General features: G+C 37.3%; 1 protein-coding gene across 4 annotated transcripts in view; it reads right to left on the reverse strand.

Annotated features, from left to right (window-relative positions):
* LOC138714823 (uncharacterized) overlaps window positions 1–14886 on the reverse strand; it is a 181498-nt gene that overhangs the window by 115538 nt on the left and 51074 nt on the right. For 2 of the 4 annotated variants that reach the window (XM_069846990.1, XM_069846988.1), the window contains exon 2: window positions 11473–11603. In XM_069846990.1, coding sequence (XP_069703091.1) covers window positions 11473–11603 — 131 coding nt within the window. Of the gene's footprint in view, window positions 1–3304; window positions 3361–11472; window positions 11606–14886 lie in introns of those variants that run through there. The other 2 variants (XM_069846991.1, XM_069846989.1) reach the window with 2 other exon arrangements.

A 14886-nucleotide genomic window follows, 5' to 3' on the forward strand; every position in this document is an offset into this window, starting at 1 on the left:
TGACGCTGTATGAACTACTAGTGTGGTGTAGTGTAGAACAATCTTTACATTTTTTGTCATGTGGGTTGGACCTTGAGATCCTAGCGTTCGACCAACAGAAATAACTAAGAGTCAACAGTCAATAGACAGACGTTTTCTTCTGGTAGAAGTGTTACAAATTTAAGTGGACTTGCCTGAAGCAAGGTCCTGAGAGAAATCACACACTGGCTACAATGCCCCTTTTCTTTTACAATATTTAGTCAGGATGTGACATGATCTTTCGACGCAAACTAATTTCTAATGATGAGAAGCAAATGGTATTTGTTCAGGAAGAATCAACAGAGCTTTTCTTAAAGCTGGGTAAAAAGTTCTATCCCCATATACTATAATCTGTGCATTTCGAACTGATGATTCAAGGTCAAGTACAGAAGTACAAACCACGCGCGAGTTACTGAACTGAAGCACTGGTAATTCCGGCTGTCCCAGCTGACTTTAGTTGAGGAGCATGGTCCAGAATTGGGGTAAGCACACGTAGCAAATGCAGTCCATTGTTTGACCTTGAGCCGCCAGTGCGAAATGCACAGATTATAGTATTTTCTCTTTTGTCCATCAGGATAAAGGTGACAAGCATGCATAGGACTGACATCCTTACTGCTACTAATGCCAATTATCTGAAATGGTGGGAGCACTGACCTCCTGTTCTCCTCTGGATCTCTAGATAGCCTTACCTTTCTATAATGACACACACTGACTGCAGAAATTGAAAGGCAGATACATAGAAATTGGCACTAGAGAAATGCAGAAGTAACACAGTTATTTTAAAATTGTTTTTAAGACCACACAATGACGAATTAAAAAAATGTAAATTATATGATAGGAAGAAGTAATGGAAAATCGAAGGCTTTGTGCCATCAATCCATGGAAGAAAGATGAAAAAAGGTAAAATTTCTAAAGGTCATGTTTGCTCTCATACTACATCATTACTAGAGTGCAGATTTTTATGTAATGTTAACCCTAAAAACATGTACACAAATATGTAACTAAAAACCCCAAAATATGTACTAAATATGTTATATCGAAATCGCACAGGGAGGTAGAAGTAAATTTATTTGAAGAAAAAATTGTTTAATTATACTCCTAAATATGAATAATTTAATACAAATCACACATTTATATATGTCACGATATTGTTTCTGATGCGATTTTAAAATTAATCAAGACATGAAGCACAATGTGCTACAAGACATTCCTCAATATTTTATGGAGTTGAAGTTCTGTCGGTGATTGGATAATATGTAGCCTATGTTCTTACACACCGAAAATGATCTCTCAACATAGTATGAGGTTACTTGCGCTTATTTAAACAAGTAGATGCGACTGTCAGCAATGTCTTCTGGAGATTCCGCGTTTTTTCGATGAAGATTTGGATAACAGTAAAAAAAAAACTGACGTAACCCCGATTTCTTTAAAGGACTGCTTCCAATTTTTTTGCGACAATCCAAGTGGTTGTCTTGTCCTCAATTCTGAAATATGTTGAGTTTAAAAAGTGTATAAATATTTTTATAATTTCGTTTTAGTTTATGCTGAAATATTGATTAATTTTCTTTACAAGGCATTTAATTTAGCAACATTTGGCATGGATGATAATTTTATGTAAAAATATGTAATTACTTTATGTAGTAATGTGCGAAATATGTAAAAATATGTAGTATTAAAATTAAATATAGTAGTAGTAGCCTAACTTCCCAAAATGTTTAGTTTTCAGACAGATGCATACTAAGGACAAAATATGTAATTACATAAAAATCCGGACTCTAATCATTATTAAATAGTTCTCCGTGCCAGAGAACCCTGGCTCAAGTCGTGATGATCGCAATGAAAACTTGTAATATTTCAGACAAGTTTGCCTGAGTACTTCCATTTCTCTTGCCATTTTCTTCATTATCATTATGTTATAATTAGACTTCGTTGAATTGCCACACGCAGCATGCAATCAGGTTGCCGTTGTACGGTAGTATAGAGGAGGTGAGCGACCGCCAGGTCTCGTAGTATAAGCAGTTCATGTTAAGAGTTGTGACCGGTCCAAATAGAGGAGCTTCAGCTAATGTGTACCTATTTAAGCACTTGTTTTTGCATTACTGTGGTTGGAATAGTCAAAGCTTAACATGTGTTCAGTGTAGACAAGAATTCAATATCAAACATACTACATTGAGAGTGTTGCTGTTACAAACAATTGCCCCTGGAATACCCCCGCACCCAGTCTTGCCCCGTTGAAAAACGTGGTTGGATGCTGTTAATTATTATGCAGAATATTACGGCAAAATAATGGAGGTAATTGATGTATTGGATAGCACAGACAGTTCCGCTGTTGCAGCTGTAAAATCATTGCCTTCTGAACAGCTATTGGAAGATATTCTGTTCATTGATTGTAATTTTAAAATCGTGTCCAAAAGGATCACCCTGTTAGAATCGTCTAAACTACAACTCTCAGAAGCCCTTAATATAGTGGATAAAGTATCACAAACCGTTATCCAAAATAACAATTCATTAATTTCAGAAAAAGTGAAATGTAAGTTGAGAAATATTATTGCTAAAAATTCTGCCTATTCACAATTTCGTATTATAAATTATGTACTATCAGGTCACGATAAGACGTCAGAAGTTGACGTACTAAAAAGTAGTGACTTTCCGTTCTTCAAATATGCACCTAATATATCGTGTGATGTCGAATGTACATTTTCCCGATATAAAAACTGTTTAAGTGACCATCGTAGGAGGTTCACTTTGCAGTCGCTCAAAATGTACGTAACTCTTCACTGCAATGCACATATTCAAGGATGATGTGAGTATATTACATTAAATTTTAAGAGTTAATATATCTCACTATAAAATAATTGTGTATTTAATGTTTAGACATTTCCTATTTCAAAAATCATTCATTATATTTCTTGAATGCAGGATACAGGTTTTATTGTAACCGCAGTATACTGCTCAGTGCTTACATCAGAGGCATACTTCATCCTTTGCACGCCCCCTTCTCATACAGTCTATACCGCGTGCGTAGTAAACCTTACGATTCTCGTGGCAATTCCATGAAGTCTAGTTATAATACACTGTACATTTCCCCCACCGGCTCTATGAGAGCAATATGTTAAAAGCAAAGTGACCTACAGTTTCAGTGTGTTCAGATGACGCTTAGGTTAATGATGAACAATCAAACCACTCACCCTTAGGAAAAAGAAAATGCATGCTGATACAGTGAGGCACACGAAACGTTGCATGAAACATGTAAAAAAAAAATGACGATAAAGAAATCAATGCTTACCAAAAAACAACGAAAGAAGGCGGCAGAATGGGCCAGATAACACCAACACTGAAAAGCTAGAGAATGGAGAAAATATTTTATTCATTGCTGACACCAAAATCAATACGAATGGAAATTATGGTGAAGTGAGAGAGTATCCCAAAAAAGAACCTAGAGTTTTATAATTAAATGCATGGTTAAACAGGCAATTAGACTGAAAGTTTGCACAGTATGGCAACAGCGGATCACAAGCTCATCCACGGAAACTCATGGACTCAGGTCTCAAAAGAAGTATTTTGTCTCTTATTCATAGCAGTTGGGTTGGCCAACTTTCTAGTGGCAGCAAATAACGTTGTGTGTTAATTATTCTATTTAATTTACAAGAAAATCTACCATTTTATTTAAAAGTATAAATAATTCTTTCTCAGTTTCTCTAACTGTACGACTAAAAATGAGAACCGTACGGACAGTACCCCCAGATCACATATGTAACAGATTGCTCATCCCTGTGTTAAAATCGGTAGCATTTTGAAGAGCACGACCGCCAGGATCGCCACCCGTCCGCCGTAAACGAACACGAGATGGCAATACAGTCGCTAATGCAATTCAAATGGGAGTTATGACGTGACTCCTTATGTAACAACTAGATGGCAGCATAGTAAACCTGACAAAAGTTGTTACCGTCAAAGCCTATAAGGCCGAGCAATCTGGGTATATATGATCTAGGATAGTACTTATCGCGTAAAAGAGTAACAGTTATGAGCAAATTATTTTTGTGGAAAAAAATATTCATTTGAGACTAATATGGTATTTTGTTTTACTCTATCCAAGGGATAAGCTGTTAAAGTCTACAGTTACATTATTTTCCATATATATGGCACGCATGCACACACATACATGCCGTGAGTAGGGAAGTGATTTCTAGTTCCGTATCTACGTTCTACGTCCTAGACTATGTTATTCAGATATCTCTACGTTTCATGTACACAGGATCCCTCTAATAAAATTGTATAGGACTGAAAACGCCTAAATGAACCAGGAAATCCTATAAATGCCCAAAAACTATGTTTGTGCCTAAAATCACCTTTTTAATATTTTGCGTATATTTAAAATAAAAATATCGGTAGTACTAAACTGCAAAAATGCTCAAAAACTACAAAAATGCTATTGAAAATACATATATTGTATATCTATTACAAACAAACATTCATTTGACAAGTTCCTTCCATATTGGTCTTAGAAGGGTATGGAAGAACATTGTATCTAATTTCCTGGAATCGAAGTTCGTTTGAAAAAGTTGATTCTAGCATAAAAGGAGCGAGAGCTTATAAATTAATTTTCGCGTCAATGCGCCCCAATTTTGCGAAATGAAACTGATCAATCAGCAATCAGTCTCTTTCACTGATAGATTTTGAGTCTTCAGCTCGGTAGCACTTATTGTGAGCACCAGTTATACACAAATTCCACGTACAATGGAATGTTTACTAAAATTAAATTTATTAATTATAGCATTTACGTAAACTCCTGTAAGTCCTAAATTGAATTTTATAAAGTCCTAAATCTCTCTTTTCTTAGCACCTAGAAATTCGTTTCCTAGTCGTGAGTAATGTTTTTACTAGACTCGGCGGCAGTTCGGAAGGCGTTCGGCTGCTATATGCGCTGTAGCTTTTCTGGTATGTGACGTCACAAGCTTGTACAGTAGAAACAATCGGAATCAGACTGTAACAAGTACTTTCCGAGTTCGTTTGTTCACGTGTGAGTGTTTCAATACATCGAATAAGTAAAACTAACATTTATTGTGTGTGTGTGTGTGTGTGTGTGTGTGTGTGTGTGTGTGTGTGTGTGTGTAAGATAAATAAAAGGAAGAAGAGACTGTAAAAAAGACAAATATTGCACAGGCAGGCGTGAAAAATAGTGTTTAAGGTGTATAATTATTTTAAAAACGTTGACGAGCAGAACGCTGCCGGCCATCTTGATGCTGACTGCAACGTTGCCAACGTGCAAGAAACGACTGCAGAAGCATGTGGTGTGGGATTGAGAACCGTGCAAAGAATGTTGTTAGTGAAGGAAAGTATTTTTGTTCGTTGTCATGCTTACAGTAATCAACGGCTAAGATCATTGTCTTTTGATAATTTGAATTCTCTCCTGTGCTATTTGTATTGCACGTGCTCGTGAAGTACGATGTGGCAATGTTGTACGCTGCCTTGCTCTCTCTATCTGTCTCTCTCGACGCAAACGCTAGCAGACTACCGTCTTCCGAATTGCCGTCGACTCTAGTAAGCCATGAGAATGCTTAGTTTCCTGGAGTTCGAAGAAGGAATTTTTTCCCACTAAAGTAGAATGGTCCATGTGAGGAAGAGAAAGATTATTGGGGGGACCAAGACGTAGGTACGAAGACAATATTAAAATGAATTTGAGGTAGGTGGAATAAGATGCTAGGGACTGCATTAATCTTGCCCAGAATAGGGATCGATGACGAGCTTTTGTGAGGGCGGCAGTGAACCTCCGGGTTCTTTAAAAACCATTCGTAAGTAGAGTAGAATTGTAACTTACATTGCCATCACAATTACACATCCGTCTAAATTTTTCAGAAGATTTATAAAGCATTCTGTAAACACTGAGGCATTCCTTCGCGGTAGTCACCGGAATTTTTCGCCTGAAATACAAGCCTTACCTCTTCAATAAATCCATGCTTCGCTGAATCTGTATAACACACAACTAGCCGCGTACCCTTCCCAACGGTAGCTTAAATCCACCTGTTGAGGTCAAATATTGCCAAATGTACTTCCTGGAATGGCTCCAACTAATCCACGTTTCATCTTCATAAATTACTGATAATGAAATGATAAGTTACCTCCCGTCTAATGAAATGCATTTCTCCACAAATAATATTCTGGATGCAACCGTGTCGTTTTTATCATTAAAAATCATCCACCGTCACTGCATTTCTTGTAACGGAAACCAATATTTTTCATAATTCTGCACACTAACAATTTGGAATCGGTAAAGTTAATTTTTTGTTTCATAATTTTCTTGCCGGCTCATATAAAAGATAAAGATAGCCCCTTTCATGTCATGAAGGCACTTGGGGGGCGGGGGGCATTGCGTAATTCCCGTCACCATCCGGGATCGAACTCCGGACCGTCCAGTCCATAACCAGTTGCGCTACCAACTGAGCTACTATGGAGATTATGGATGTAACGTAAATTTATAAAATTAATATACTACTTATCGCTTATCAGATAATTCTGAACTACAGAACACGGAATTTTAATGTTCGATGTTTTCACATACCGGTATATACCTGGTATATACCTGACGCGATAAACTGATTATCGCGACATCTTTTTTTTTTTTCTGGTCATGCAATTGCTTATCAATACGTTTAGATACGCAGTGAGGTTAGTTGGGCACACTCGAGTTTTCGTCCAGAAAACTCTTGCGTCCCCAACTAACCTCACTGTAGATACAAATACAAAGGGAATGTCAAGACAGGTAAAATCGACCCTAACTCCACAGTTCAACTCATATAGCGGAGGTAACGTTAATATGGTTAAATCTTCTTTGTTGCTCGTCTAACGGGACATCTGACCTCTACTTTCTTCTGTCAGGAACGAAAAGAAAAGTAACGAAGTTATTAAAACGTTTGGGTTTGAAGATCCAGGCATTTAAAACTCCTTTTCACAAGGCCATTTTGACGTACCTTCCATATACAATACCGATGAATACCTGAATTAAATGACGGATTCTACTTGCGCTACCTGTTCCAAGAAAACATCGAATCCTTTCCTCAACAAAGTGGACCATGGTGCGGGTTTTAAAAGTTTCTTAATTAATCTTATTTTACGACATTTAAGTTTATAAAAACAGAATAATCAATAATCAATCTTCATCAATCCGTGCTTATGTGCGATACGCTATAGTCCAGTGATGTCAACGAGAGCGCAAACGTGCTCACAGCTCGTATGCGCTGATCAGAGCACGTAAGACACGCAGGTACAAGTCACTGGTGAACAAAAGGGTTGTACATTACACATTGACGAAGAAGTCGTTCAGTAAGTGTCAGGCTCACTAGACTCTTGACTTCTTATGTAAGTGAAAGATGAGGTGATGCTCTTTGTTGATTTGTGGAAATTAGTTACAAAGACAAGCAGTGTCGAACGCCTGAAATTATTAGTTCATCTACAGATTGATATAATATTCAAATTAGTTTGTTTTCATTGATATTAAATAGTAGTAAATGTATGTGTGAAGATGTATTGTAGAGCTTCTTCCTCACAGCACTGTATTTATGTTTACAGAATAAAGTACAAACAAAAGTGTGTGCTGCTAATAGCGTAGACTCGTTACATGTCAGTTACGAGTTGTGTCTATAAATGGTCCTTATTTTCGTACATAAATTCTCAGTTTGACAATGTTTCTTACCATTACGATATTCTTTGGTTAGGCCAAGAAAAAGTTCTGTCCAGGTATTCTGAATTGCGTGAATATTTATCAGAATTCATAATATAAAATAGAGACAGTCCAGAACTAGTTGACTCTACATGAATCGAGGAACTTAGCTTTCTCAAGGATATATTCGAGCATCTGAACGTTTTGAATTTGAGATCGCAAGGAAAGAATCGATTAATTTGTGTCGACAGATATTGTTAAAAGCTTTCAGATGAAGATTTCACTGTGGGTGTCACAGATCTCACAGCACAATTTTTATAATTCCAACGCCTTCAGTCATTGAACTCCTGTTCAACATTGTAAAATAGTGCAATGTTTTAAAAAATCTCTGGAAAGAGTTCCATAGACGATTAAAAAAGGTATTGATCTACTCCAGCCCAAGTTCGATTTGTTTTGTGATCCTTACTCATCTAACCCAGAAAATATACCAACACAGTTACAATTTTAATATCTGAATTGACAAACATCCCAAGTCCAAAATTTACCGAATTCGACTTTTTACCTAACAAGTTGTGTTTTACATACATAGGCTATCACTGTAAAAAAGAATAACCTAAGTCCGACTCTAAGCCTGTGTTTTTGGATCATACAAATATTTATTTCAATACTCATAATGCAAGCCTATACAATTTATTTGCGGTACTGAAAAATTTACTTCAATGGACTTGGAATGTTAGCTAATTCAGGTCTTCCATTAGAAATTATTTTGCTGCAGGAAACAACATTTCACCGGACATAAGGATGGGGTCGGAAAAAAAAAATAAAAAAAAAGCACTTCTGAATTACAAGAGAAGTCAGGAATTTAAATTTGTTTCTAGAAGTGTGATAACGCTCATATTTTTTAGTAGGTTATTTTACGCCACTTTATCAACATCTTTGGTTATTTAGCGTCTGAATGAAATGAAGGTGATAACGCCGGTGAAAATGAGTCCGGGGTCCAGCACCGAAAGTTACCCAGCATTTGCTCATGTTGGGTTGAGGGAAACCCCCGGAAAAAAACCTCAACCAGGTAACTTGCCCCGACCGGGAATCGAACCCGGGCCACCTGGTTTCGCGGCCAGACGGGCTGTCCGTTACTCCACAGGTGTGGACATAATGCTCATATAAGTAGTACAGGACTATGTAACAATTACACAACAATAATTAGGCTAATTATATGTCTCATTATGTAAAAATGCTTAAGTTAAAGAGAAGCTATGTTTATTATTTGTTACATCCTACTATTTATAATTAATTGCATTTATTAGAGAGGTACATGCTGCAAAACATGCCTTTATTTCTTGTTTCCTTGTATGGGCGTAACACATTATCTATTACTGAAGAGTAGTTTAATTCGTCTTGCAGTGGTAGGCCAATAGAGTTCATTTTGCTCACCCCTTCTTTTTCACCGCTACTGCCTGCAGAATAGATTCATCGGAACCCGTGCGCGCTCGGAAGCACGTAGAGTCTTTCACGTGCTCTGACCTTGACATCCCTGCCATACGCTGTCTCCTTCGGAAGACTTCCGTTGATCCAGTGAGAGCTTAGGTGTATACGTGAAGGAATTTCTTTCCGCTCTCTTCTTCCTTTGTTTTGTTTGTTTATTGTTTTTTATGTCTGTTTGTAGGTCAAGTGTTATGAACAATCTATAACGAAGGTATATTCAAGGAGTAAATTATGTTCAAAATAAACTCTTTCCCTAGTCGTCTGAACCAGGTGCTGCCCTAAGTGAACTTAGACAAATTCACGCTATAGGACAGCGGTCATTCTTTTTATTTAAGGCTGTACATAAACGGACGGACAGCCCAAAACCAAGTTTTCTACACCAGGGACGAAAAACGTGTATTTTTGTGAAAATCTCAAAATCAATTCCCCCCCCCCCACCGTAACAATACTTTCTCTACTGAGAAATTAGAAGTTATTTTATCACGCAATGTAAGTACAATGGATGAAATACTCAAACAAATAGAAACTGAAGCAATCAAAGCTAGTCTGGAAATTAGCAATGATAAAACTAAATACATATACTAATAAGATTAATTTAAATAATACTAATTTTGATAGAGTTTCCTGTTTTAAGTATCTGGGTTCCACGGTGAAAGACAATAATGATGTTATGACTGATATAAAAGAGAAGATTGCAGCTGGGAACCGAGGTCTTTGGGCATTGAATAAAACTATGAAGTCCAGGTGTATCTCAAGAAAAGCCAAAATAATAATATATAAAAGTATTATTAAACCAATAGTAGTATATGGAAGTGAAACCTGGACTCTACCTGAAAGGGCAATAAAGATCTTAAATGACTGGGAAAGGAAAGTATTACGAAAAATCTTTGGGCCTACTTATGAGCAAGAGTTTTGGCGAATCAGAACAAATGCCGAGTTATATGAATATATTATAATATATATTAATATTGTTCTTGATATAAAACTCAGAAGGTTAGAGTGGCTGGGACACGTAACCAGGATGGAGAACAATCGCACACCCAAAGCTCTACTATAATCTTTTCGCTGTAAGAAAAATCCTAATGTAAACAATAGCACGTGACTGAAGTGAGGCTTCATTGGCCGCTGTTTGGCGCCATAGATTCTCAGTACGTGTTCCCGCCTACTTTTGTACATTCTGTTTCATGTTAAACATTTCCCGTTACTCGTCAAGGAGGCCTAACCTCACTACTATGCTTCGTTTGCTTAGGAAACATTTACTTTATAATTACTGTAATTAAAACTCACTTAACTTATTATATACATTTAAGACTATTTGTTTTTCTCTGCTTTTCAGAGGGTTTCCACTCTTATGTTTAATAACCACACACACCCAGGATGCAGAAGCCATGCTTCAGTACCACATGCTTACGTGAACAACTACGAGCTCAAGTGACGCCAGCTTGTTATAAGAACAGTACTACCTCGGTATTACTGTTGGTATTCATCCGCGTTCATGGTACATAACAAAATATAAAAGTAGCTTTTCTTTTACATAGCGTTTTACATATGAGTGAAGTTATATGTTTCATTGTATTTAACAATTAGAATTCAATTTTTTATTTCCAAACAATACAAGATTATGGTTTCCAAACACGAACTATATTTTCCTGCGTCATGTGAGTGTTTCGACTGGGAGTCAATCACGGGTATGACAGCAACGTGCTTATGTTTACATTAGGATTTTTCTTATAGCGAAAACAGTATAGATGAACTGCCAGTAGGAAGAAGGAAAGTCGGACGACCTAAATTGAGATGGCTGGATGATGATTAGGCTGATCTAACAAAAGCTGGAATTAGAAGATGGAGAACACGAGTATTAGACAGGAATGATTGGTCGGATGTTCTGAGGGAGGCTAAGGCTAAACTATAAGGGCCGTAATGCCGATGATGATGATTAGAAATGAGAAGGGAATAACAGTTTCATGCACTCAGGACAAATGAACACATGCACCTACATGCAGAGGCAAAACAACGCTATGTGGCAGAATCGTAACCAGCAGACAGCCTTATAAAATAGGGATTGCTCCAGCACAGCATAGGGGTTGCTCGGAACCACCGTGGTTACGGCCCTGCTATGTGGCTGCCATGGTAACAGACACAAATCCTTGGCCATCTGGCAACCAGAACATAAACCCATCCCGACCTCACAGTAAAACTGTCAGTTCCTCAATATCGGGGAATGTGTTGTATTGTCTGAAAGTAACGGAAATAGCCAAAACTAAGGGTAAATCGTAATGAAGGAGGCATGTAGCCAGTATTGTCGAACATACCGTTGAGTGTACATATTTGTTTCAGCTTCTGTCCATTTCTTAACACGAACTTCTGTCCTCTGCGATAGTTGTTGTAACGCTTTTCTCATAGCGTTTCCGCTCACGCCCATCCGTGCAAGTTGGTTCTGCAACTGACAAAGAAAACGCAACTTAAATTTTAAATTAATAATATTAATATACGTAAAACAATTTAAATATTTTGACTATTACACTTTTACTACGTCATACTACTTTTGACCAATAAAACGGTACGAAAGACCAATCATGGCTGCTTATCGCACAATTTTATCGCGTCCCTAGCATTTGTTTAATCTTATTGTTTCTGTCGTGCCCCCGGGAATCGGATAAGTAGGGGATGATAAGGTAGTCCAGGTGAACGAATTATCAATCCTATAATCACTGCTGAGGATCCCAAGGAGCGGGAAAAGAACAGATTTTAAAGGAGTTGGTTATTCAACACACAAATTGCAGCTTCACGCTTGCAATAATAAGTAAACACAATAAAATAAACATAATGCTGAATATAATATAATAAAACATAATTTGAAAGAATTCTACATTAGTATAGTGAAAAAGTTGCTAACTTCTTTCGTAAGTTCCTTCCTTAAAGAAAGTCTGAATCTGGCTAAGCAAGTACGGACAATTTCCACTTACATATAAGTTGTAGAATTGCCATCTCCCGTTCTTGTAGCCAAGCTCTGAATTCGTCTAAGTGGTGAAGGGAATATTCGGACTTAGAATATTCGTGGCGTTGGAGAACCTCCTGAGCTATAGTCTGCACCCTCCTCCTGGCTCTGGAGTAGCGTAATGTAGTCTCTTCCAAGTACCGCCGATTGAGAGTGATGAGCCAGATTCATGGGGTTTTATAGTAATTATAAAAAGGGATACGCCCGAAATAACAACGTCTGATTGGTTAAGATTCTAGCTTGGGGTTGGAACTTCAGAAAGAAGATAGCTTTACAATTGGTTGTTCACCGTTGAAATATCATCGATCCCTTATAAGGTCATGACAAGATATCCTGTAAACAGGATGAGTTGTGGTATAGTGACTTTACATAAAAGAGCAAAAATACAGTAATTTCTTATGACAAACAGGATATAGGTGCGCTTCTTCCTTTGTAATATCAAAGTACAAAAGTCACGTAATGCCAATAAACTAAATAAATTGCAAATAAAAAGAATACAAGTTAACTATACAATACTGCAATCTTCTCTTACTTTCTAATGTTACAAATTTTAAGTGTCAGGTTCAAGGTGGGTTAACATCAAGGATAATCCTTAAACGAACTGCAAGGCCAGAGGCCCACGCTTAAGGCCAGGTGATCAATACTAATACAGGTAAGCTTAATTACAGGTGTACCTGGGTAATTGCAGGTATACCTGGGTTCGAGCATCACATTACTCTCACCTTTCAAAATGTTTGGGTATACTCAAACAAACATTTTAAGAAAATGGTTACAATAAAACATACAAAACTCAAATGATAATCTTAGTAAACATCAAAAGCCTGGGAATTATCATTAGGTTCCCAAGTTTCAACAGGATGTGGTCAGACTGTTAATTATTAAAATGTCTTTAGTAGTCGTCATATCACCACTTCCTCTGTGAAATAAACTAATTATACTTATACAAAATGTCTTCAGGCAACTTGCTTTACATATCTGACTTCTTTATCTTGTACTTGTTGACGGACGTTAGTGGCGTACAAACAATTGGGCGGATCCCCGGTTCGAAGCGGCCTGTTGCTCCTTCGGGTCCGGATCCGATGTTGTTACTTCCTCTTCGGTTCATTGCTACCTCGTTCCGTTGCGCCTGACGTCGAGCACGTGGTGTCGGCCTTGGATCTGTGAGAACTGAGTAACGCTGGCGTGCGTGCTGGAAGCAACTCAATAACTTCCGTTTAAATATTACAACCAATAACGTCAATGTCATTAAAGCCACTATAGTAATTAAAAACACATTTACTGTTGCTTTTTCGGAGCTATTAGGCTTACTTTTTAATTCTGAAGTAAGACCTGATACGTCGAAATTTTGTCTCGATTGAACAGCTTCACTTTTTGCTATCACTGTATTCAATGTCATTATTGCCTCATCTGACATAGCTTGTGGTAATTTATTAATTAGTACATTTTCTTCGTCACTATTTAGCAAGTCTTTGATGTCCGGCAATACTATATGCAAATTAGTGCGTAGGTTAAATTCGCTTCTTCCTGAAGAATGTGGAAATAATTTAAATGATTCAGAATGGATGTAGCAGGTAGAGCTGTTACTAATTATACCGGTGTTCTCCAACTTTAAGTTCATGACTTTGTTTTCGGAAGCTGTATACTCAAAGCCAGGGGTATAACAACGTAGTGTTACCTCTGTGGGTTGATACAGACTATAGACCCAGAACCGGTGATCTGGTGAACGTATCCACACAGCTGGAAATGGGTGATTCAAAATCAACCTGCTACAATGTTCTCTTATGGCTTCTGCCTTACCAAGAAACAAGGCTATAGCACAGCTGGGCTGGTTTTGCCTATACAATGTATAATCGGAAGGGCAGATGGTGAAATAACTCTTTACACACTTACTTAGCATAACATCAGAAAAGGTTGTGAAAAATTGTCGGTCCTCTGATACAGCCAGATATGTTTCTTGTATGTCAATAACCATATGTTTTTGGAGAGTTTTATGGAAGAAAGGCAAGGGATGTAATCGATATAATTCAAAATGACGATCTGCTGCTTTTAATGGAATATCAATGAATAGTCTAATACTATCTGATGTGGCTGCTGCATGTACTGTGGCTAAATCGTAGTAAATATACATATCCTCAACGGTAGTCGTAGTTATCATAGATGTCCCTGAGGTCAATTTTAATGAAACTTGTTGTAAAATATCTGATAAGTTATGGGGTCGGATTAATGACGTGGATAATTTGCCTAAAGATGTCATATCCAACGCGGTTAATGTCTGTGCAAGGCAAGTTTTTATTTCAAATACTGCCATTTCTACTTCTCGAATCATAGCACTATAAGTAGTCTGTTTCTTAATTAATTGTTGGACGTCGCGTACATCTGTCTGTACTCTACTTAATCCTATTGAAAAGTTTGAAATAGAGTCTCTTAATACTTCTGCTAATTTGATAGTGTTTTGAGCATTCAAATGGGTTTCTTGGTCTAACGTTTTAATCCAAGTTAATTGGTGTTCTTCTACGTGTAATATCTTTTGTTGAAATCCCTGCAACTAATCTATTACATGGTTAATATTATGTAAGTCCCGAGAATCCATAGTTCCGAATAGATACTTTAATGTATAGCCTACCACATCTATAAGTCCTCGTCGTGTCCGATTTTGATCTTGTACTGAGGATACCTGTAATTGAAAACTTGTATCTGGTTCTGGTAAAAGTTTTGTTATATCTAGTAG

Source organism: Periplaneta americana, chromosome 15, assembly GCF_040183065.1.
Source record: "Periplaneta americana isolate PAMFEO1 chromosome 15, P.americana_PAMFEO1_priV1, whole genome shotgun sequence".
NCBI classification, from domain to species: domain Eukaryota; kingdom Metazoa; phylum Arthropoda; class Insecta; order Blattodea; family Blattidae; genus Periplaneta; species Periplaneta americana.